The 25,981-nt window shown below is 37.5% G+C and overlaps 1 protein-coding gene across 1 annotated transcript in view; it reads left to right on the top strand.

The window, feature by feature from the left end:
* Window positions 1-25,981, top strand: part of PAWR (pro-apoptotic WT1 regulator) — a 70,215-nt gene that overhangs the window by 11,294 nt on the left and 32,940 nt on the right. The window contains exon 2 of the mRNA XM_054277689.1: window positions 25,022-25,150. Coding sequence (XP_054133664.1) covers window positions 25,022-25,150 — 129 coding nt within the window. The remainder of the gene's footprint in view (window positions 1-25,021; window positions 25,151-25,981) is intronic.

The following is a 25,981-nucleotide window of genomic DNA, read 5'->3' as shown; positions in this document are numbered from 1 at the left end:
TGAGATACCCTGTATCCTCTTGAAGGTGATGTGCATTGTAATTACCTTGTGTGAAATACTGCACCTCAGGCAGTTGACTTTTACAGCAAAATATGGGAGTTGTTTTCAGCCCGAGGCAGAAACTGAGGAGCATCTCCTTATCTTTTTTAGTCTAAAACATAAATGGGTGTTTTAATATATCCCATTTGTGGGCTTGCTTCTTCCTTTCATTTAAAAAAAAATTGGGGCTTGTCAGATGTCAAATCAGTTTTTGTCAAAGTCACCCAGAGGCTGTTTGAATGCAGGTGTTGCTAAGCAGCTCAATAAAAAAAAAAACACTTCTCATTGCATATTACGTTTTTAGTGAGATGCAGGAATGTTTTAGAATCAAACCAAGAATTTGGAAATACTGATGTGTTTTTGCATGTACGACGTATTCATAGCTGCCATTCTGCTTCCCTTTTTGATTTGCCATATTTTTCTTGTGGTCTATTTATTTAGAATGATGTGGAGGTTGTTTGTATCTTTTTATGTTCTAAAGCTTTCTGCTTTAGAACACTCACTTACTGCTGACTTGAGTAGAGAGACCAGAAAATGAGGTCTGAAGTCTGGATTCCGTACATTGTGCAAGCTATCAGTTAATATCTATTCCGTTATAATAAGTGTAAGCATCCCTACAGCCTTGTATTAGGTGCTACAGCTTATTAATTCAGGTTGAGAATAGCTGTTCTTCTATTTTGAGATCCTCCTTGGATCAGTGTGGAAGGGCCAGGAAGGTGCTCAGGCACTGCTGAACTTGTGGTTAATAAATCATGCTGACCTTATGTGACTCCATATGGAAATAATGCAAAATGTGGGTGTGCAAATGTGATACAGTGATGGTCAAGCTGACTCTCAGACCTTTGGATGTCAGTGTTGCTTCCACTTCCAAGAGTGTTTGGTGTGCTTGCCACTGTATTGAGTGAGTACAGTTGTTTCTGAATGAGTACAGATTGTGCACCTGGTGCATGGGCTTGAGTCTGTCTGTCAGATCTCAGTTTGGAAGGAGCAGTATTAAAGAGAATAGCTTTTGTAGCACTTTGGCACAATGGAAGGGTTTATGTTCCTTTAAAATATACCTGTAAAAATCTTTCTTTAAATATGCTTGGGTTTTTTAGCCTGAGGCAGAAACTGAGGAGCAATTTACTAGATTCACTGATGAAATCATAGGAAATAACAAAAAAAAGGCGAAACTGAAGGATAAATTCAAGACGTGTTTATCCTGTAATATGTTGCAGGCCTTCAACAAAGATGAAAAAATGTCCTGATATTTAAAAAAACAGATGATAAGGAAAGGTAGCTAACTACAGATGTAGTTTAGAAGAGATAATTTTGTTGGTGTGTCTGGAGAAAATTGATGAACATGACAAATAAAAAGCAGCTCATTAAACAGAGGTGATTGGTTTATTTTTATATTTGTTTTAGTTTTTTGTTGTCTTGAATGCATGTTGTATCCAATGCTCATACTTGCATATAAGATGGTATTTATAAAGCCTTTTGCAATTCCTCGTAGTCTGGAGACTGAGATAAACTTTTTTGAAGAATACTGGGAAAAACCAGGCAGGGTTGCATAAGTGTTAACTTTCAAATCTGCAGCGACTGTGTGGCTGGATTTTCTCTTCATTTTCCACAGCACCTCCAAAATGAGTACGGGATAGATAAAACTTTTATTGGAAAATGGAGGTGAGCATGTGACAAAGGGAAAGTAGAGCAGCAGTATTTGAGTGTCAGAAGGGAGAAAGAAAAGTGTGTTCCAGTCAAGTTATATATTCCATGTTTTTAATTATAGGTTCCGAAATGGAAGGTTTGTTACAGCCATTCTTAAAACACAGGTGACCAAAATTTTTGTTCATATAAATGTGTATGAATCTAAGATTAAATATGAAAATTAGTTTGGTTACATTTTTACTAGCCAGTATTTAAAATTACAATTTAAATACACCTCTTTATTTCCCTATGAAATTGAATTGGTAGCATTTATGCAACCTATAGTTCAGGGCAGAGTTCTAAATCTGAAATAAATGGTAAAGAGTCTTTTTTTCCCATTTGGTTGTTTGCCACAGTCATTGGTTCTCTGTTTCAGGACTCCAGTGGAAGCTAGGAGGGACTGTATGAACTAGGATCTGTGGCTGGACTAGTATTTGGTCAGTATCAAGAGTTGATTAGCAAAAAGGAAAGAAGGCCTGTAAAATAATTTTCTACAGTTTTAAGCGGATTTTTTTTCCATTATAGTCTACTTTTATTCAACTTACGGAATTAAGATTTTTCTGTCTTTTGTGCAGGGATGGTTCTTCTGCTTGGACACTGTTTATTAGGAAGCTGCACTAATAAATCATGAATGAATCCCCTGAAATATCACTGGGTATGTTGTGCCATAAAGGGGTTTCCATCAGGGATTGCAAATGCTGCCTTATATCTGGAACTCAGCCTGGACCATATTTTTCTAGCTGTCCTTGTGTGCATGAACTGTTTGTAGGCCAGCACTCTGTGAACTTCATAGATGATGGGATGTAAGAAGTGAGCTCAGAGGGACTGGTGCTGGCTTCTGAATGTGGCTGTGTGCTGGGTGAGAGGGGAAGCTGCCTGTCCAGACAAAGAAGCTTGGAGGATGTAGTGGGGGAGGTCACAGGTATTTGTGCCTAGGGATAGCCACCAGACTCCAAATTCAGCTCTGCATCTAGGCTTGAACCAAAGTAATTGCAGTTGGTTTCATTTGAAAGGTCTTAGCTTTGAATCAGCTGCAGTCCAAGGAAGGACATGTTCTCTCTGTGATAGGCAGCCCTTCCAGAGAGGACTATAAATAATGTCATGTAGTTATGGAAATAGATTCCTTGAAATATTTTACTTTTGAGAAAATTATGAATTTTCTAGTCAGTGTTTTCATGTGTTACATGAAAACACTGGTACAATTTGATTTGGAAGGTGCAGTTGTAACTGAAAAAGAAAATTTCTTGGGAACAGAAGAAAAGTAATCACTTTATTTTCTCACTTTTTTACTTCTAAGAACTTGACTAAAATTTTAGGTGGCATGCCTCGTGTCTGTAAGAGGACATTCCCTTTACTGGTTGTAGCCACAGATGTTATTTAACAAGAACAGTCTCAGAATGGCATGTTCAGTCATGCTTTAACTGTATGACAAACAAAATGCCTGAAGCACAGAGAGATAACAGCAAATGGGGACTGTATTCTAGCAAAGGGACACTGGCTCATTAAACAATTGTGTTCACCCCTGGTATTCCAACCGTTTCTTGTCTTTCTCCCCTCAAAATTCTGGCACTGCCAGTATCTGGTGATAGTTTACTCCAGCAATTAAGAGGTGAAAGGATGTGAAGCCTATATGCCTGACAAGTTCATTTAAGGTAAAAACTTGTTACACCAATACAACATTTCCTATTGATCACTGAGAGTATTTAATTTGTTACAAATCTGTTTCCCAAAGTACAACAATGAAAAACCCCACTTAAAGTGCACCCATTGAAGTGTAGCTAGCAATCTTCAAAAGTCCTTTTGTGTGTGTGTGTATAATGAAGGAAAGTAGGAGGGTGGATAAAAGCTGGAATAATCTTTAAGGTTTAGTTTTAAAACTTCATCTTAAAGATGAAAAAAAAAGAGTAGAGGTACTGGTATTTGAGCCTTTGTTTGGCTTCATTTAGAGCAAGCAGGTAGATTTTCTATTTTACAGTGTAGTTGATTGCTTTATTTCTGATTTGTTTTGTAGCCTGATCCTCCATTTATCTTAGTAATTTGTTTCTGACTAATATTTTAATAGCTTGTTAGGTACCATGTCCACTTCTGTAATCAATGTATGATTTATTGGTTTTCATTCTTTAGTGTAGTATCCAATTTAATTAAATGAGATTGACTGTTTTCGTTAGTTGTGGTAGCTATTTAATTCTTAATTTCACCAAAACTCCTGGGTGTATGCTTCTAGGGATTTATTTCTTATTTATTTCTTCATGTCTTCATTCTCAGTACAAGTTTGTAATGTTTGTGCAAAGGTCTATGCTTGTAGAAAACTTTTTATTAAATTATCTTTTGAAGTTTTAATGGATTGTTGTTTTTAAAGATTGTGTGCTGGTAACTTTAAAATAAAACATCCTTTCAGGCTGTGAATGCATTTTGCATGCCTTGGACTTTTTTGTCTCCAGGTATGTCTGAGGTAGAGCAAAGGTCAAATGTTAACCATCTCCTCAAGTTACGTTTCAGATTAAGAAGACATGAATGTCAGGAATTTGCAGGATTGAGTTTAGTGAGGCCAGTAATGTCAAAGTATTAGCTGCAAAAGTGAGGAGGGGAAGAAGGGAATGTGGGAGAGGGAGGGGGTATTTTGCAGATACTTAAATGTCCTTCACCCGGGGCAGACAATGTGTTACATGGGATCTCTGAACTGGTGGTGTTGGCATGAAAAAGTGTGTTGTGCGTATTTTATTTAAAAATTAGCTTTACTAGCTGTGGAATGGTTTGGCTCTGAACAAAATCAGCATTTGCTGCTGCTTGTATCTTTTTGTTTGTTCTTGCTTTTTGTCAAATGTTTTAACACCTTTGAAAGTCTGGGGAAGTGTGATTGTGGATGTTCAGGTTTTTTGGTTTTTTTTTTCTTTTTTTAATTGGGGAGCTTTGCAAGAATGTGCTTATTTTCTGCTTAAATGCATTTGCTGCTTATAATTCAAATGAGTTCATAGATGAGTGCTTTTTACTTTCAAGATCAATCCTCTTCAAAAGATGGAGCTGTCCTTGAAAGGTGGATTTGTAAAAAGGCTTTTATCTCCAGAAGGTTCTTTTTATTGTTCAGAACATAATCCTGTACTCTAAATATTTAATTTAGTAGCCAGAGTGTTTTACACACAGTTGGATTAAATTCCTTGATTTTTAGGGAATGTTGAACTTGAAGATGATGGTTGAGTCAGTTCTTGTTGAAATATAAGTAGGTATCTGCTGTTGTAATCAACTGACCCAGGACTTTTAAGAACTTGCCAGGAGATCAGTCCATACAGTGATGTTACATTTAAACTTGCTACTGTGTTGGAGCAGTTTATTTGTTGTGGGTATGTCACCATACTACAGCACCAAAACCTGGACAAAAGATAACGGGAGGGAACAATTTCCACTCAACTGTTTTAAAGTATTTGGAAAGAGAACCGCAGAGCTAAGTGAAGACTTGTGAATTTCTGTTTTAAGCTTTAGTGCCTTTTGTTACAAGATACTTAAATGGGCCTCTAATGAGGCAGAAGGAATTGTTTTGGCTGCTTACCCATTTCAGACATTTGGCAGCTGCCTGTTTAGTCCCCATAAAAACTCCTTTGATTGTCTTCTCGTGACAGTAAATAGCAAGAGAAAAAGGTGTGAAGCTTAAACACTGCAAATTTCTGTGCTGTATCTGCTGGTATAGTACTGTACCAGAAATGTGCACATCACTTCCAGATGTTAATGTCTGGTAGGAGGACTAGGTGTAGTTTGTTTTGAGAACTGAATAAAATTAAAATACACTCAAGGGTATGCTTTTTTTAACTTGAGCTTAATTTGAAGGCAGCCTTAATTTCCAAGTCAAACTTTACTGCTTTTATTTTATGCCGCCATGAATTGATCAGAAAATGTCATTATTTTTGTCTTTGGTTCCTAATTTTGCTCAAATATCAATTTCCAGCATGGCCTTTGTCAATACAGTCATTGCTTACTATAGTTATTGGCTGAAAGATTACTTGTTTTCATCAAATAGTCCCTTCATATTGAAGGGGGAGGGTCAGGGAATCCTCTTGAGAAGGTACTTTATAATGCAGTCAAGAGCTACACCCGTGTATCCCTTAACTTCTCACTGGATCATGCAGCAATACACATGGAATAGGATTTGCAGTCTCCACGTGACTGTGTTGATTTTCCAACATTTGTCTCTATGTTGGTTTTCCTTTGCAGCTTTTAATTCATCAGTCCCATTTCTTCTTTTCCTTGCATCTGAGAAAGTTGCTGCTCTCAGTAATCAAAGCTGCAAATTCCAATGAAAGGCCAATAAAAGAAGCAATCCAAGTAATATGCAATTGAAGGAAATGCAGTGTCAGCGAAGGCATTGAGAGAAAGGAGCAGAAAATAATTCATGGAAGGGAGAGATATTTCTGATCTTGGCCGTTTTGATTTGATTTCAGTGAACTAGAAGATCACAAATCCATTGGAAGCTGACCATTATTGGATTTGGTGCATTTGCAACACCTTTGCTCAACATCTAGTCTTTGTCATATAGTGAGTGATATGAGTTGTGACTTTACTGTGTATCTGTTTACATAACCCATAGAGTTAGAGTTGGAACAGTGAAGCAGTGAGGGTACATTTGGACAGGGCAGCTCACTTTTTGGGAGTGGGTAACTTCAGCAAATGTCACAGGAAGAAGTATATTTCTATCCAGAAAAATGTATGCATTTTAAGCAGTCCATCTTTCTTCATTCCCCTAATGAATAATAGAGAATCAATTGACTCTTTCAAAACCATAACCTTTGGCTTTAAAAGATTTTCCTTTGCATATTTTAGGAGAACCTTTCAAGTGTATCTGATTAGTTGTTTGTGTGGACTTTTTTTCCAAATTGTTTGCTTCTGCACATTTTTTTAGATGCGTCTTTGGACTTGTGCCTGAATGCTTCTTTACACAGAGCTTTGAATTATAGAACATTTTGCCTGAATCATCTCAAAAAGACAGTATTGATCTCATTGTTGTCCAAATGTAAGAAAAATAAAAGCCAAGTGGGCTCTAAGATTTCCACTTTAGGGGAAGTGGATGACAGGACATGGAAGATATATCGAGCAGCCTTGCTGGCTATGTAAATGCATAGAAATATTGATTGGAGGAGGCCTTTGGAAGTCTCAGAGCAGTACTTTGATCAGCCCTGCACCAGGTCAGCCTTGGCTTTGTCTTACTGAGGCTTGAGAACCTTTAAGGATGGTCTCTTCAGCTGTGTGTCTGAGTAACCTCACCCAATGCTGTGCTGCTGCTCTCTTGCTGAAATATTGTTCCTGGTATCCAGTTGAGGCATTTTGTACCCTTTGCTTTATCATCTGCTGCTTCTGGGAACAGCCTGGCCCCCATCCTCTTTGTAACTAACCTTCCAGTAGTTGGAGCTTGCTCTTAAATTGCTCCCTGACTTCCTCTTTAGCAGGCTGAGCAAGCCCTTTTTCATGTGCACTTCCTCTGAAAACCATCTCTAGTTTCTTTTCCTGCTGTTTAATTCATTTGCTATTTTCAGAAATTACTCTGATTTTGTACTTTAATCATATTTCAGTCAGATTAAAGAGAGTATAAAACATTGTTTATTATTTTTGTTGGTTTTCTTAGTCTTTCTTGTAAGTGAGCTGAAGCAATCTGAGAAAAGTGTCTTTTTGTTGGTTCTCCTTGCTGGAGTTACTGTTCATCAGACACGTATCAGAGATTGGGTTGTTTCTTTTTTTATAGAAGAAATAATTACCTATTTTTCAAGGTAGCTTCCTCAGAAGCCAGTAAAAGTTCACATTTTTCTCAGATCCTTTTCTTTCCAGATGTTTCAGACACCTAGGGACCTTAATTCAACTGTTCTTTCAAAAAAGGAAATCAATATGAATCCACAAATGATATGTCCAATGTAGTAATTTTAAGTTTGTTTTTTAGGTTGTTCCTCGTTCTTTAAACTGAAGCATTTTAGTTGGAACCAGAAGTATTTCTAGTAACAAAAATACTCAGTGCTGATTTGGATAGATACGTGTTCTCATATTTATAGTATTTTAAAGAATTCTGGTATTGCTTGCAAGAGCCATCTAGGAGACTCATAATCTTGGTGAATTATGGAATGCACATACAAATGTATCTGTTATCCAGTTACAGATAGTTTAAATTTGAATGTGAAAACAGCATTAAATGTTTATTCTGACTAGTAGAAAAATGTAATAACTTTTCAAATCGATTCCAATATCTTAATCATCTGATAGTGCTTGTTTTTATTAAAGCTGAGTTCCACCTTTGTGCTGATAAAAAAGTACTTACTCCACTATTGTGAGAAGATTATATGTTCTTTTTAAAAGTTTTAAGGTATGTTTAGTAATAGAATGCCTTGCATGGTGGGGTTTTTTTTGCAGGATGGTTTTGAAAGCTGAATGACACTACTGGTTGTGAGTAACTTAGCTTAGTGTTTTCAAGAATGGTATTTTATTTCCTTAGTTTCCATTCAGAAAGCCAAATTCTAATCAAGTGCTTGATTTAGTTGTGGAGCCCAAATCTGAACAAGTCGTAGGAAAGCTCAAAATAATTTTGTCATTTTAATACTGGTTCATATTATGCTTTATTTGTTTATAAAATGGTCCTGGGAACAAGAGCTGGCTGTTGAGATGCTTAAAAGCCTTTTCATTTGACAGTTTTTCAAGGGAATTTTTCAAGGGGCACATTCAGGTTGTCTCTGTCTTCCAGTAGTGGATAACTGTGGCATCCATAATCTAAAATTTACAGATGGGATAAAGCTCAATAATAACCATAATGTTAGAGTGGTCATAAAGTCCATTTGATTTTATTGTCTCCTCAAGTAAGGCTGAATAGCGTGTTCTTCCCCCCTCGATGCTTTTTTCTTTCTTCATGACTTATATGTAAGAAATGTAGTTTAATTTTTTAAGTATTTTGCTATTAAATGAAAGGTCGTGTGAGAATCCCCAGGAATCGGCTGTTTCCCAAGAATGTGACTCCTGGAAGATGGTTTGTTGTAACATACTGCTTCTGCAGCCATGATGTGCTGCATGTCAGAGTAAATTAGAGCACAGCTTATTCATTCTGCTGCTACATCACAGGAGTTGGGATTTTGAATACCCATTACTCCTTATTCTTCAGAGTTCATTAATAGTTTTGGACCATAAGTAAAGTTCTAGGTCACTGGCCCTTTCCCCGTTAGTGTTAATGGAGCCCTTTTTAAGTCTACTGGAATGTGAAGAATGAAGTTTTACTTCCCTTTTTGGGAACTCCTAATTTTTGCCAGTTGTATGATTACTTCAAGTTTCTACATTGCTTTAAGGAATAAAAGAGTATCACTAATTTATTTACTATGAATAATTAGAATTTACAACACAAAGAAATGACATTTAAGCCTTAGCCTTTGAGGAAGCTAATTATCATGTATATGAAGATTCCCTAGAAGATGGGAACTGAATGCTGAGAAGCCTTGTTTTAATGAGACTGGTTCAAATTTCTTTTTTTATGTTAAGGCCTGTCTTTATTCTGATGCCCTACTCATTAGCTGAACAGAAAAGCGAGATTTGAGTGAACAACTAAGAAATTATTTTAAGCAAGCATGTCTCAAGTAATATTTTAGAAAAAATCAGCAGTTGAATTTCAAACTGAGATGTACAATTCGGGTCTTTAATGTAAAATTGTCTTTTCAAATATTAGTTCAAAAGTAGCAGCTTCAGACATTGTAGGATTTTGCCAGGTTACACTCCTTAGTAATTTTGAGAAGCACAAACAGGTTTAACTTGGTGTATAAACTATATTGCAATCAGTATTTTTTGCTTCCCCAAAACCCCCTCACATTATCTTATTAAAACAAGCTTTGCATGTTGATGGTTGTGGTTTTTCAAGGAAAGAGATCAGGAGGAGTGAGAATGTTCTCTTTTGTGTGTGTGTGACTGTATCCAAGTTACTATCCGTAACCCAGGTTTTGTTCTGCGGCAAGCTAATTTAAATCCTCCTAGGAATGCACAAGATCCTTGCCAAAGGGTTTCACCAAGCAATTTAATGCTGTGTTTCAAAATAGGCATTCTTTACAAATACTTCTATTAAAATTTTTGTCTTTAAGAATAGACTGTAGCAGTGCATGTGCTTTGTGGCAAATAGAGGTAAATGTTTAGTCTGTGCTGTTGAATAATTAAAAGTTCAGCACGGGCAATTTTGCCAGGAGTGTTGCTCACTGGAGGGTGAGCATATGAAGAAAAGCACAAATTAAAGCACTCTAGGAGTGTAATAAATAAAACAGACCATTGGATTGATTAAAAAGAAAAACAAAAAATTACAATTCTTGTCTCTTTTTTAAGAGTTTATAAGTAAGTTATGTATCAAAGCCAGCGGTGTCAGCTGAATCCTCAGTGTTTCCAGCACTTGACTCCACACACATATAAACTTCTCAACCAGTAGTTTTCAGGTTTTTCCTCTGGAAGTATACAGCAGCATCTCTTACTGAGAACTGTGGCCACTGCAGATTGGGTTGGACCTGTCCTGCACCCAGTAGAACCTTCATTCGTCTGCCAGGGAAGATCCTGCTTTAGGCTTGGGGTTGTGGTCAGTAATCAGCTGTGATGGTGTTAGTATTGGGTTCTGTGCCTCTTCTGTGCCTATCTCACTTAAGGCAGAGTTACTAATAGGGTGAGCTATAGCCCATTACAGTGGAAAATAAGGGGGATGTTTTAAACAATAGGTTTGGATACTGTAAATGAATGTTTTCAGTTCTAAGGTCTGGTAGTATGGCCAAGGCCAAGTGCTACATTTCATTTGGAGGATCCATCTGACTTTAATGTGCAATTCTTTTCCTCAAACAGTTATTCAGTTATGATGTAAATCATGTTGTGTCTTTCTGGTTAGATTGGTATTATTATGCTACATTGATTAGTACTTGCCATTAGGAGTACATATTGAAGAAATATTTCTGTTTTCTGCCCAGTGGAAATCAGTGTAAGTATTCACATTAAGAAAGGCTTTTCTAGGGAGTTGGTTCATCTCCAGTAAGGATAAACATTTGAAAATTACCATGTCCAGAAAACTTTCTCTCAAAGGAGTTGTCCATAGTAGTCTCTGGTCTGGCAATACTGATTTCTAAGAAACCTTGGAATACTGGAGAAGCTTTCAGAGAATTTGATATATTTTATAATTACAAAAGCAATTCTAGGTTCATAAATCTAGATCAGCTAGATAGGAGTCAGTTCTAAGTAAATTAGTGGGAGATCTATTTTACCTAATTTTCTTGACTACTGAACAGACAGTGTAATTTAGCAGGTCTTTTTTTCCTAGTATTTTAATTGAGACGATCACAGAACTCTGTTGTAGTGTTATATATATATATGTATAACTACATATATACATATGTATGTCTTGTGAATAGCTTGAAGGCAGAGGATGTAAGAAAGGCAGGAATTTTCATTAAACTAACAGGGAATGTAGATGAACTAGTGAACTAGTTTCTTCAGTAGGTGTGATATACTAATAGTAATTGAAGTTAATACACTGGCGCAGTCATTTGGATAAGGTCAAGAAGGGAACAGTATATGGATAAGGTCAAGAAGGGAACAGTATAATTTGGGAACTGATATTCTTTGCTTAAGAAAAAAAGAGCCTGTAATCAAAGTGACATAAGAGCAGTTGTCCTCATTCAGAGGAAATGTTCCAGAAACATCCCAACATCTTTTCTTGGCAAGGATGAGTGGGAATGTGTTTGAAAGCAAAGCAGATATGGAACAACTTTTTTTATTTCCTTTCTTTTTTTTTTTCCTTTGACCATTACCTTCTCGGATTTGAACTATATTGTGCTTAGGGGAATTCTTGATATGTACCTATGTCTTCTGCTGAAGAGCCAGCATGCTGCAGTCCCATCCATGTGAGAGCAGAGTTGCCCTGCTGCTTATACTTGTTTCTCCCAGTTTGCTGTGCAGCTGCAGGTGGTTTCTGTGGGATGTATGCATGAAAGCTGGTGAGGATAAATGTGTTCTTGGTGTGGTTTGTTATGCTTATTTGTTGTTTCTGTTGCCACTGCAACTCTTCCTGCAAGGGGTTTGCTTTTGAAAACTGTTAGAAAATTAGGCTGCAGGGAGCCCTGAAGAACTGTCCAGTTTGTCATCTTGCCCCAACAGCATTCTTACACCTGTGTTATTCCTGATATTTATCTTCCATTGATGTGTACTTTAAAATCTCCAGTGATAAATATTCTTTTTCTAGACAAGCTGCTCTGTGCCCCTTTTTTGGGCATGGCTTTTTGTATGTTGTTGGGGTTTTTTTCTGTAATGTACTTGTTGTTCTTGCAACAAAGTCTTACTAGATTGAATGAAATGCATGAGTGAATCAGTCTGCATCCTATTTGCAAGGTGTGTTTTTGTTTTCACTAATCCAGCTGGTTGTTTACAATGTGAGCTGAGATTTTGGGAGAAAACCGTTTGTATCAGTAGTGAATGATTGTGAAAGCCCTTGTAGGTGCTTGGTGCATAGATGTACCTGTGTCTTGCTTCCCTCTCCACAATTTAGAAACAGTTTTCAAACACAAACCATAAATAGCAAAGGAGCTACAGAAGAGAGTCAGAGCCTTTCATTATCCTAACTGCATTTTAATAAGATCTACGTATTATAGAAATAAAGAGAGCCAGAAAATTTGTAGACTCCACTTATATTCCAGGCATATGCTACTGCAGCTAAATTATCAATACCTTCTTTTTATCTTTACAAGCTATGTCATAAGTACAGTTTAAAAAAAGGCATAGAAGTATGTATGTGTACAAAGCTCTACTTATAAAAAGGAGTTCCCTGTTCAAAAATGTGAAAATTTTTCTTAAAGCAGAAATAAGAGAATACTAAAATCCTGGAAGTGTGGGGCACAGTGCAGTACTTGTGTTATGATCCTTTGTGGTCTTGTTTTAATGGATATTTTTTCCTAAAATGACTTGCCTATGTTAGCAGGAGAAGTCACTAATGTGAGGTATGCTATGTATACAAGGTATACATATTTTAATGTGTTTTTGTATATTGTGTCAAGAGAGGGGTAATTCATTACAAATTTCACATGGTGTTAGGCCAGGTCTTTGTGCTGTCAGTTATGTTTGTGCACCTGTCATAATAATAGGGCAAGTGGCAGCTCTGAAGATTTACATTTTTGGGATTAATTGAATTCATTTACTGTGGGATCAGGTAAACATGCCAGGACAGAAGGATGGGCAGTGCAGGCATCCGGATGAACAGAAGATGAGGCTGGGCTGTTTGACCAGACTGTAGGTATTTCTGACTTCATGCTGTTTGTGTTGGACAAGACAGGTTAAATCCAGCTTGTTCTTGTCTCTCCATTCTATTCATTTATATTTGTGTTGCAGTTTTCTGTGAGTTGCAATGGCCCTGCTGCATGTGGAGCCAAGAAGAAGGAGGAGCATGTTGATCCAGTGTTTGACTCCTGATGGGCTTTTTACCTGGGGAATGTTAACACTGGGCTGTGCCGTGGCATGGTGATACTTCCAGGTTGGATGGATGAGTTCTGCAGCTCTGTAGTAGTCCTCCTTCTCCAGCTTAGAGTAATAGCAGCTGTGCAGGTTACAAGGGGAAAACTGCTCTGTAGCACATACAGCCTGTAGATTCAAGAAGTCACCTGGGCTTTGTGTTGGAGCTCTGAAGTCTGAATAAGTAGTTTCCCTCTAAAAATAGGTGGTGTTCAGTATTATCAGGGACACTATTTCTATCCCAAAACAGTTAATAATGTTTAATGTTAGTATTAATGTTAGTGCTTTTAGATGAATTTCTGTTGAACCCCTATTTCTCTGGTTTGAATTGCTGAGGTTTTAATTTTTCCATGTCCAGACTGCTTTACATCCTTGCTTTTACCTGACTTGCCTGTGGTGGTCCTGGCACCCATTTGATCCTGTAGTTGGGTAGACCAAAGTGTACAAAATGCTGTTCACTTTTCATAGAGGTACCTTTATGCTAGGAAATTACCCTGACATGGAGGAGATGCAGAGGATTGGTATATGCCTTTGTGCAGGGGCTGGAAAGAGGGAGTTGGAGTAAAGCTAAATGGACCCTTGCTGATTCTAGCTGTTGTGGAACCTCAGCCCTTGCCCATTATGTTGTTAAATTTCTTAGGAATCTTGGGGGAGGGAGAAGTCTTGTTTTCTTGGCTGGACAAAGCAGTTGCAGGGGGACATGAAAATAAAAAAATAGGAAGCAGAAGGAAAATCAAAGCAATGCAGAGTTATTTCAGTGTTGAAATAAAGTTTGGCTCAACTTTAGGGTGAAGGTTCAGTTCTGATTGTATCTAGAGTAGTTTCCTTTCTTTAAATTGTCTAGTGCCCTCATACAGTTAGTCATAGATATGCAAAGAAACTTTGTGTTTCCACATTATTTTAATATTGTTTGTGAGACTTTAGGATTCCTTGCTCCTCCAGATCTACAGTCAAAAGTCATGTGGCAGGGAGGGGAAAGAGTTTTAAATATTTACTAAACAGAAAACTGTATATATAAAGCCTTCTGCTAATTTTCGTTTTCTTTAGTGCAGGTGCTAAAAGGTTAATAGCTATCCTATCACATCTATTGTATCAAGAGATTCTTTTCTAACCTAAAGCAATGTTAATTTCCATTTAAGGAAGAATGTCTGCAGGAGCCAGTGGTATTTACTAACTGCGCCTGTAAAAACATTCCTTTTCACCCTCAGATGCTCACTCAGCCTTCTGTTTTCCAAGCGACGTTATTACAGGCTTTAGCTTGTAGTCTGAGAAATGTTTTAATAACGTGAACAGCACAATCCTCATTCCTGACTCTTCCTCGGATACTTCTTTACTTCCTTTCCTCTGGTTTGGATTGGACTGAGAGTGTAGCATAGCTGGGGGGGACTTATTTTGTTGTTTGTTGTGTGTGTGTGTGTACTCCTGTTAACAATGTGAAGATCCCTACTGGAGCATCAGTTTATATTTGAAAGGGGTTTTTTGTCATTAAGATTCTTTGAATCAAGGGGCAAAAGTCTGATTGAAATTCTCCTTTGTCTGTGATAGGTAATTGTACAAGACAAATTGAATGGAATCCCATTTCCAGTGTTATCAACTCATGTGAATTCCTCTCCTTGTCCTCTTTGGTTAGAGTGACAGTCTGTTGGGCTGGACACAGCAGCCGCTCAGGGCTGCTCCATGGTAACGGAATGAATGCTTCTGCCCTGTGGTACCTACAGGCTGCCTGTCATTGTTTACCTTTCTTTCACTGAGGAATGGTAAAGCTTGAATTACCTTGTCTTTACCACAGTTTGGTCTACAGAAAACAACACATGTGAACAGTTACCATGGCAAACATGATGCATGTTAATTTTGCATCAGTCTTAACCTTAACTTCGTGTTTTCATTACACTCAATAGAAAGGGGGAAGGGGCATTGCCTTTCTGTTCTATGCCTCAGCAAGGGAGACCTTTGCCAGTGCCTTGGGTCTGGAACACAGACCAAATCTGTGTCACCTTGTAGCAAAGTTTCCCAGTCACTAGTAATGGGCAGATTTCTTAGTATTTCAGCAGAGAGAACTTTACCCAATATTCCAATTTTGAAGTTAAGAAATGCATTGATGTACGGTTGATGTTATGAATCAAGATATTAAATGTTTTATAAGCTGAAATCTCAATGATTTGCTTGAGATGTCTCGTCTCAGGCTCCTTGCTTGAGCTGTTGTCTGTGTTTAGATGGGGTGGCATACAAATAATTGATGGCTGAAGATCTGGCCAAGGCTTACACTATATTGTATGCAAGTAACTCTATAGCTAAAAAAAACCCCAAAATTCTATCAGTCACTCAGCAATTAAAATAACAGTAACGGAAAATTGCCTTTTTTGTATAAATTCTGCACTGGTGAATGTAAGCTTTTATTTAACCAGCATTTTCCGTGTTTTATTTATTCATGCTTTGTTCTGGTTTGATTTCCTGTAGAAATAGCATTGCTCTCTTATGGAATGAGTGATAGTAGTGTAAGGTTCCAGTGAGTGAAGTTGTTTTGGACCAACTGTGTGACGTGACTCATTCCTCTCATTATGATCCTGTACTATGATTTCCTTGCACCTGGATGGATTTGGTTTTGTGTCTATGCACGTTGTTCTCTGTTCTGAGGACACCATATTAAAATGCTACTTTTGTATTAATATACTTGAATGTCTGGTACTGTTTAGTGTGCACATGAAATACTCTTTAGTGGCAAAGTCTTGTCTATTTGCATGTTCTCACACTGAAATCTTAGTTTTCCTTACCTACTGGAAGTGTAGTGTGCCCAGCTCTGTTTTAGACCTGGTAATCAAAATATGAAAATTTTTGGATGCATGTTGCAGGGAAAATTCGACAGCCCACTCTGACAGTGACAGAAAGATCACAAAAACAAGTACCTTGTGTAGTTTTGCTTCTCAGACCAGTTGAAACAGATGTGTCCTTTGCTTGCTTGGTTATTTTTGCTGCTGTAATATCTGTTTACTTGAGTAGCTCCCTCTCACCAGGCATCAGCTACATGTTCTTTCTGTGAGCCTTTCCCACAGCTCATTCTGTCTCCCACGCTTTCTCCTCCTCACTCCCAAGTCAATACCATAGTTCCTTTAGTTCCTCCCAGAGCTTTTGAATGGGAAGAGTCAAACACCTGCTGAGCTGGCTCAGGGCTGTGTGCAGTGGAAGGGTAACTGCCTGTTTTGTCTAGTCCTTCAATTACTCTGGCAGCTAATCTGCATATTTCACTTGTAGCAAGCTTCAGTTAGCCCCCTCACACTTGTGCAACTTTCATGTCTTGAAGAATCTCTTACTAAGTATTAATTACTGTCTGGAACACAACATGCACACACCCACCAGCACTAGTGACTTCAGAAAGATATGGGCACAAAAGAGCTGCCATTTCTGAGCAGTTTGCATAAGAAGCAAGGATACAAGTGGAGGTAACAGAAGACTCTTGGGCTGTTAACATGTAAGATTGCACTATGAGAACCTGGACTGGATTTTATCAAGATACTTGGACATTGATATATTTATACAAAAAGTGTTGGTAATGCTCCAGAGGGAAAGGACTTCCCTACAAATACAGAGCTAAACAGTGATTTTGGAAGTCTAGGTTGGGGAACAGCTTCACAGCATTGTCACTAGGATTAATCTGTAGGTATAAGGTGTTCTCCCAGGAAATAGTTAAAATATTGACTTGACTTTAAACTTTTTTCATCTTACTTGGTTATATCTGTCCTGTGGAGGCTTCGGTACCACAGATGTGCTTTTTCTGCCTGCACGGTTTTGATCAGTGCTGTCTATTCCTGATAACAGTGCTAAGTCCATCAAAAGTGCTTGTTTATTGCCTTGGAAATCAAATTAAAACTTTTTTTTTTCATCCAGATAAGTGCCTATCCTATTTGAACTCCTTTTTCAGTACTGCTTTTCCCTTTCTGCCCCACAGCTGAATGTAGAGTCCATCTCTGGTTAGTACACTTACTTGTGTTAGGACTCAAAAGAAGCACCTGGAAGAGCAGAAAATCCAATTGATTTTTTTTTTAATCAGTTTTTCTGTGGTTTGAGAAGATCTCACTCCTAAATGAGAAGCGTAGTGCAACTCTCAAAAAAGTATTGTGCCAAAGTTTTCTTTTTCCCTTTGGGATGGGTTCTGAGTCTGTTGTCCTGGCTTGCCTGTGCTCAGTTGTTTTTCATCAGCCTTTTTGCCTTTGTTTAGTTTGACCAATCCCACACCCACTGTATGTAAACAATGAATGAGATTCAGTGAGTAGAATAAGAGAAATGACAACTAGCCCATTAGGCAGGAGAGCAGAAGCCTATGAAGTCACTGCATTAAAAAAAATAATTAAATGCAACTTGATATTCAGACAGTGTAAATGGCTACAAACGGCATGCTTTAGGGGATAGGATAGTTAGAAATACAGTTCCACTGATTAACCTGTTTGGTCTCCTTTTAGAACATTCTTCCAGTACTGACCTCATCTTTATTTCTCTTCAGAAGCACCATAGATGTACTGGGGGCAAGAACATTCTTCTGTGTTACATGGTCACATTAAAAGGAATAATTCTGTTTTGAAAATAGCTTGCTAATCTTCTCCAAGATCTGTTTTCTCTCCCTGTTTTTGTGGCTTTAAAGAGAAGGGTGCTCAATCTGTATGCTGTTTTGCTACATGACAATAAGACTTTCTCTCATTTGGAGCATTGTTTCTGTTTGCTAAGAAATACATGGCAGTGAAAGTCAAAGTGATGGTGGTTACAGACATTTTTACTCCATTATCTGTTGCCTGAGTGGCTTTTGTTCAGCCATTGCTTACGTGCACTCTAATACCAACATCTCCCAAAATCATACCTAATGCAGGAGCCAGTTTAATAGAAAAAGTAGCATAGGCGAGCATCAAGCGTCTAAATGATCACTTTTTTTTCTATACATCGAGGAAGAGTTCTCTTTTCTGCTCTTGCAGTCTGTGACTGTAGTTTCCTAACATCTGTGGCATGATGCAAACTAATAGATATTTCTTTGTGAACAGTGCAAATATTTTTAACAGATCTCTTTTTTTTTTCCCCTGGCTGAACCAGGCAAACTTTGTTTTACCGAATTTCTTCTGCTCAATCGCTGGTTTGCCATCTTTGTTTCAGATAGGATGCATCATTTCAGAATGTTTATTAGGAGGTTAATGAGACTGGTTTGGTGACTGACTCCACTTCCCTGTGTGTGTGATTTTTGGGACCATTTCTGTAACTTTTAGATTCATATGTTCAACACTATTAGTAATTTCTGTGCAGACATTGTAGTTTTTATTAACTCTTTACCAGATGTCCACCATCAGCAGAGGAGGGAAAAGACATGTTACTGTCAAAATAGAAGTAAGGAGCAGTGTGCAAAATTTGAATGAGGAGAGAGATGTTTCTTTACACTCTTGACTCACAGAGATGTGCTATGCAAGGACCCTATGCTTCTGAAAGACAGATCATACCAACAGCATTAGGAGGGTTTGGCTGCTTTTTTCTTACACCCTTTATTTGATGTTGATTCATATTTTCTTTTTAAGAGTGTGGGGTTGGGATTTCTTCTGGATGAGTCATAATTCTATTCATATAATGCCCCCGTGGAACAGGTGAAAACAATTGGATGTCATTGCATAAGGATCCTCAATTATTGTTGCTGCTTGATTCTTCTGTTCTTGGGTGCTGATCAGTCAGAACGGCTCTAAAATGCTAACCATGAGTTCATTTAAATATTTTGGTGCTTAATTCTGATGTTTGCCAATCCATAATTTTTATTGTCTGTCTGCTTTCTAGAAAGATTTTAATAATGCTCAATAGCTTGTCTTTTGCAAGACAAGTTTTCTTGGATCCCTGGAATTTTACTCTGTAACTTTCTTATCATGTACTAAGTAGTTAAATTAAGCATAACCACCAATCATTCTTGACAAGCCTTGGGATAAAGGATTTTTGGGCGATTAGTTAAGTTAAACATTTGACTTTTGAACTCATTCTTGTGGTATGTTTGAAAACACTGGTGACCAAACAGTGTTTTTTGATGCATAACAAACTGCAAACATTGCTGCTTTTTGATATTATAATGAGGGATAATTGACATTCTGGTGTTGATGCAGTTGATGTTTTACATAAAGCTTTAAAAGAATTCAAAATACTTTGTTATTTTGCTCTTAATACAGACAAATATGCTGGGGTTTTTACCCGAAACATTTCTAAGAGGATTTTGAGACTTTAAATTGTATTTGCTTTGGAATATAATTGAATGTACAAAGCAGGTACTTATAAATTCTTGTTATGGGTGAGAAAAGGATAGAGTTAAAAAAATGTAAATGTGACTTATAATCAGGAATGCTGTGAATTTTGTAGAGCAGGATGTGCATTTGACTGATCTATGTGATGCTCGTCTTTTAGGATTGCTTTGTTGGCAGCATGGTCAAGGATGAGCGAATCCTGTGGCTGCAGTCAGCTGTGCTCTGGCCCACCTGCTGGGCACTGACCCATTCTTGTCTAGGGTCTCTTTTGATCTCAGATACCAAAGATTCCTGCTTTTGCTACTCTTCTATGTTAAAAATCCATGCTTGTGATTATACTAATGGTTGATATTGGACTGCTCCAGTTACAGATGTAGACTTTTAGACATGCACAAAAATCATGTGGATAAGGTGTTGCAGTTCATTATCCTTTTCTGGGCTGTCTTAATGTGAGAATTGAAGTCTTAAAAAAATAAAATCTTTAGCTGCATAATTGATACCGCTGCTTGTAGGTTTTAGACAGTTCCTAGGAATAACATTATTTGTTTCACCTCTATAGGAATGGTTTTCAACTTGTAAAGAAAAGCACTTCAGCAAGTGAAATGTGATGAAAGGCTTGCAGAATGAAAAAGCTGCAATTTTTCCAATTATACTGTCATTCCAATAAAAAGATTTTATTACTCTTAATGTGTCTTACTTAAATATTTTGGGTGTTGTCTGGACAGCGTAATAAAAGTGTGTTATTAATATGGTTAGAATTAGTGTGTCAGAGGGGAAAAGATATGTAATCTTAAATCATAGAGGTTTGGGATTTTTGCTTGGTTTTGATGGGAGGAGCTGACAGAAGCCTTTGATACTATGCAAAGAGATAGGGAGATGGTATTTAGCTGATACCAAAGTTGTGCATGGTAAAGCAAGGAAGCATTTGGTTCTCAATGTTGCAGTAAGAGGAGTGATTATAGAGAAATCATGTGTAAGATATGTGTAAGATAGTTGTCTTTTATTCAGTTAATTTTCCAGGTTTTTCCTTGGTCAGCAAAGGGAAAGATAATGTTGAATTCCAAAATGTATGTTGCAGTAGTTAATTGCCTGGATAAGGTTTTTTAAGAGTTAAAAGCTATTCTTATATCCTGTCTTGTATTTCTACTGTTGAAGCTTTTAGAAAATACTTACATTTAATAGAAACCTTTGCAGTTTTACAATGTCTTGAGGTGAAGTTGTGATAGTGCACTTTGAACTTTTTCTCAGCATGGGAAATATTCTTATGGTAAAATAGATTTTTTAAAATTGCCTTTTTAAATTGTCTGTAGTTGTTTCAGGGAAATGGGAGGATGCCTCGATTTGTTTCCTCTCTGACATTACTACCATGGTTAAGGTAGGAGAGCCCATCGAGATAACTGATGGTGCTTGTGATGTAGAGTTTCTGTTTATTGCCCAATATGAAGTTGAACATCAGTTTTAACTGAGAGTACATATCTGCCTGCACATCTTGCTGTACTGGTTAAATATGGAATTATCTTAAGTGCTCATCATTTACAAAAAGCTGATGTAGCACAACCATTCCTGGAGTTCTGCGAAATAAGTAGTTTGAATGGGCTTGTATCTGGTCCAGGCAAAATCAATTGAGCTAATTAAAACTGCTGAAAGGAACCTGACTGACCTTTGATGAAATGAGCTGGGAGCCCTCAGTTATGTGCTGTAAGGCAGAAGCAGGTTAGTGCAGGAACGGGGACATTTTGACTCAGTGCGGTTCCTTGTGGCGAGAGCAGCTTGTGCATACTTATAAACTGATCTGCACAGGATAGAAATATTGCTTCTTTCCAGGGGAAAGACAGCCCTTCCCCAACTTTTGCTTGTTCTTAGCAATGCACAAATATTTATAGGAGGCAAACCAGTGAGTCATTAGAGATGTTCTTTGTACAGTGTCTCCTTAAACTGGAGGTGGTGGTGTGCTGGAATGTGGAGATATCTTTGTGGCAGTTTCTTTCCTCAGTCTGATTCTTTTGAAAGCATCTTAGTCTGCTTGTATTTTCCATTCTAGAGGTTTACAAAAAAAATGTTTATACTACAGCTTCAAACATCTACTGAAATCCTAGAAAACCTAAAAAATTTCTGTGGATTCCTTATATTAAGATCAGATGTGGGAATGTCACATTGAATATCTACTGTACAAAACTCAGATGATTTTAATGGAAAATAAGAATCTGAAATGGTATGTGCCTAGTGGCAAAATAAAAAAGCAGAGGAAAGTGAATGGACAGAATTATATAATGGGTCTGAATTACACCTCAGTGGTTACAAGTCCATTTCTCTGCTGTGCTGACAGAGAAAGTAATTGCTGTACTTACGTCTTTTTCAATGATGTGAAACTAGTTTTTACAGCAAAGTGCAGTATTTGAGAGAGCCTGCAACGTGAACAACACAGTAATCCAGCTAATTGAAATGTCTTGTGAGCTGAGGCAGTTTCAGCTGCAGGGCAATTTGAAAAAACCCAGTTTTTAAAGTGTCTAACAACACTTTAAACATTTTTAATTTTTTCAATAATAGTGTATCAACCCTCACCCACAAAGTGAAATGTGGTTTTCTTGATTTTTATTCCTCTAAAAATTAGCTAAGAAGATAAATGGCAATAATATAGTAATTAAAAACTGAAGATGAAGTGCATAAGCAGGATATTTCAATAAGAGCTTATTTCATCATGAGTCAAAACTAGTGGATTTCCTTTTAAGGCTAATGGTTATTGAAGCAAAACTTAATAACTTCCTAAAAGGCAGTAAAAGGTTTAAATGATGTAGTTGTTAGCATGTTGGTTTGTGCTTAGCCTGCATTTTGTAAACATTGTGTGAATTGGTGTGTCTGCTTGTTTGGAAGGGGAACACAACCCTTGTGTTTGGGAAACCACGGCCTCTGACAGTGACTATGAGTCTGCTTTGGGGCAGAAAGGCATTGGCAGCCCTGGCCAGATGTGCTGTGCCAGCCGTGGATGGTGACTGCCAACCTGCACTCGTGATTCCTCCACCTCATCTCTTACAAGTCATAAAAAGCCTGGTGCTTCTGTGGTTCTCACCACTCAAACTTTTGCTGACCTCAGCTGGTGGGACACCTGCTGCAGTGAAGGGAACTGGAGTGGGGAACAAGCCCCCATAGCCTTTGAAACAGAATTAGATTTACATAAACTGTTTAACAGACTGTTCTGTGCTTGGGAAGAAGGCCTTTAACCTTGGAAGTATGGATTATTTGGGGTGGTTAAATACCTTTCAATGGTACTGATTTGCAGACTTTGGTGGTCTTGGACCTTCCCAAGAAGAAAGGAAAGGGTGGGAATGGACATTGCTGGCAAATCCCAACTGTTTAGTTTAAAATTATATGGCTAGAACTTTCATACCAGATTTTGTTCCTGTTGAAAATTGCTAAAAGAATGGTTAGTAGCAGATGATCTTATATTAAAAGAGAGAAGAACATTCTTCCTTACAGATGTAATTATATTCAGAGAAAAATATTTCTGTTGACCACTCATTGTCTTTGGAAATCTTCTGAGAACCATGTATCTGAAGGAGAGGATTTCCGGGGAAAGGTACACTTACCTACTTAGTCACTACTAAGACTTTTCCTACAATATTGGTATTTGAGCTTCATTTTTCTCCTTAAGGAATGTTTTCCCTTGAAAATGCAAAGTTGTTTCCATTCTCTGTCATGACAACTTGGAGACCGAAAACCAATCTGAAAATGTTTCTGTTTTTCTAACACAGTATCATTCTTCATCTGCATGACACTATTTAAAATTTACATGATAACTTCTGTGTACCTCCCAGTTCTTTATGAACAAGGCTGACTTTGTAAGAGGCAAAGATGACTCCATTTCTTGTTGTGGTAGGGCCTTATTATTTTGTTATTGTGTCACTTCATAATGGCTTAATATGAATGTGGGATAAATTAGGACATAATTGTATGCCATAAAAATTTTTAAGTTTTACAGTTTCTAAAAGGTAGAGGATGTTGATTTAAAGATCATTCCCTAGAATGTGCCTTGGCAGTGTTTTTTAAATGCTTTGTTACAAATGGACCCTAAAGAATTACATTAAATATTTGTAATTATTTTATAAGAAAAGACTCATTGAAAGTGTTTTTGAATGTGTAATGATTTAGCCATAGTAACCTTCTAAGTGTGCCTTAGTGATAGGAGCAGGTCTGCATGAGTTACATTGAAAGGTTGGTTAGAAGTAGACCAGTGAAATTGCATTAGTGTTGCTGTCATGAGCACTGCTGTGGAGAGTTTAAATGGCTTTTATTCAGGTTCACTTGTGGAAACATATCCCTTTCTGGTGTGCCAGTTTTCAACACGTGTATCACCAGAGTGTTTGCTGTGGAGGAGCTGGAGTTAGTTTTTGATATACTAGTGCTGTTTTCAGCTAGCAAATAACACTGGCTTTATTTTTAAAGATACTGTATTCCAGCACTCTCATTATATATTTTTGACTAGTTTGGTGTCCTTTGTGTAAGGTGAGGACAGAGATTGTCAGTACCTGAGCCTCAGAATACTGACTTAGTTTTTACTGCATTAGAAATGTCAACTGAAATAATTTGACATTCATCTTTGTTCTCTGCTAGTCCTGTTCTCTGTTTCTCAAGGTACTGTACATCAATCTAGAAGCTTTTTGGTCTCTTAAATGGGTTATTTCCCTGATTATTGTGTTTCTGTACAAGGTTTCACACATCTCTTATTCTGATGTAGAGTGCTGGCAAACAGCTTGTGATGTCATGATCGGAGGTTTTGGGTTTTTTTTTTTTTAGCTTTGTCTGCATTAAGTTGCTGTTCTAACATAGCTGACTTAGCCCAAAGCTGGCCTTAACGTGGCTTTGAGCTAGGACAGAGGCTGTAATACTGATTATTTATATTTTTATTTACTTGCCTACTCACTTTTACTGCTGTCTGGCCTGACAGCAATCAGTGCTTTAGAAACTTAATCCTCTCAAAGCAAGTATTTCAGCAAATCTAGTATGAAACATTTGTGCTGAAGGGTCAAAACGTTACATATGTGTGTAAAACTGTGAGTACTTAATGACTGTCCAAGTCATTAAAAAAATACTGATTTTCAATGGTAAATTTTCAAAGAAAAAATGAAAACCAAGAGGGCCAAAATTAAAATGGGTGATTGAGACTGACACTTCAACCTCAGCAGGTGCCACTATGTCAAAAAAGATCAGTTGTTGAGTGAAGAGTACAACTAACTTTTTTTTTTCTTTTCTGGATTTCCTGAAAATCTCTTGTGTAAAGGTAATACAGTTGCACATGGCAGACAGGGTTGAAGAATCATTCCAGTGAAAGAAAGTTCAGGTGTAGCCCAAACTCCTGCTCACAGCAGGATTAGCACTGAACTTGCCCAGATCATGTTTTGACTATCTTACTTTTGTCAGGAAGAAAAAGCTGTTTTAGTTGGAAAGAAAAGCATTTAAACATTTAATTAGACTTTCCTGAAATATGAAATTAATATTTGAAGATATTCACTGATGCATGAATTTTGTGAAATATATGAAGCAACATACAAGGACTATAACTAATAACCAAATATTTTTCATTTTAGAGCCTTGATGAGTATGAAGATGATGAAGCAGGGCAGAAGGAACGAAAGAAAGAGGATGCTATTACTCAGCAGAACACGGTACAAAATGAGAGTTCCAGTGCAGATACCTCTTGCTCATACTTACTGCAGGTGAGATCTTAACGTTGTTCGTTTTAGTATTTTACTCCAATTTAAAACTCGTACTGCGTTCTTCTTTGCATTTCTAAACAGTAGATTATACCTTACATGAAAAAAACCCTAAAGTTCAGGAGTTGACACATTACTGGAAACAGATATGAGGTTCCATTCCACAAACTTAATACTACTGAGATGAAGATTCTGACAACAGAATCTTCTGTTTCTGTAGAGGTCTTGAAGGAAATAGTTTTAATGTTCATCATAGAACTTACTGTTTAGTGGGGGGAAGAGAAACTGGGAGATTCAAGTGAAAAATACTGACAGACATAGAATATTCAATTAATTGGAGGTAGCCTCCTAAATCAGGACACATTTTCCTAATTTATTTTGTTTATTGACTTCTAATTAATGATTCTAGGATTGAAACCAACACTCAGACTCCTAGGGTAAACAGCCCTTTCCTCTGTGAAACCTTTTCTCCCTTTTTATTGCTTTCCAATCCCCTGACCACACTGATTCCTGCAGTCCCCTCCCCCTGACATCAAAACATTACCAGTTATGCCTGGTACACCCCTCCTTCATACTACACCACCTGTGGCAAATGTTCTGTCACTTTCCTGAGTGTCCTGAGTCTCTTTAGCCAGTCTTGTTTCTCCTTCTGTTATCTAACAGCATATACAAACCCAGCTGTACCAACTGAGGCCATCCAGCTCTGCCTGTTGACTCCAACAGAGGCAACAGCACATGCACAGTGAGAAAAAAATGCAAACAAACCATGGTGGTCATGGGTAGTTTTGTAACCATCCATAACTAGAGGTGGCATGGCTGGATTGGTGAATCTGG

This window comes from Melozone crissalis, unplaced genomic scaffold (genome assembly GCF_028551555.1).
Source record: "Melozone crissalis strain CALT ecotype California unplaced genomic scaffold, PUWL_Pcris_2 ptg000004l_1, whole genome shotgun sequence".
NCBI lineage: Eukaryota > Metazoa > Chordata > Aves > Passeriformes > Passerellidae > Melozone > Melozone crissalis.
The sequence above is the reverse complement of the archived record's forward strand: the minus strand, read 5'-3'. Positions and strand labels throughout refer to the sequence as shown.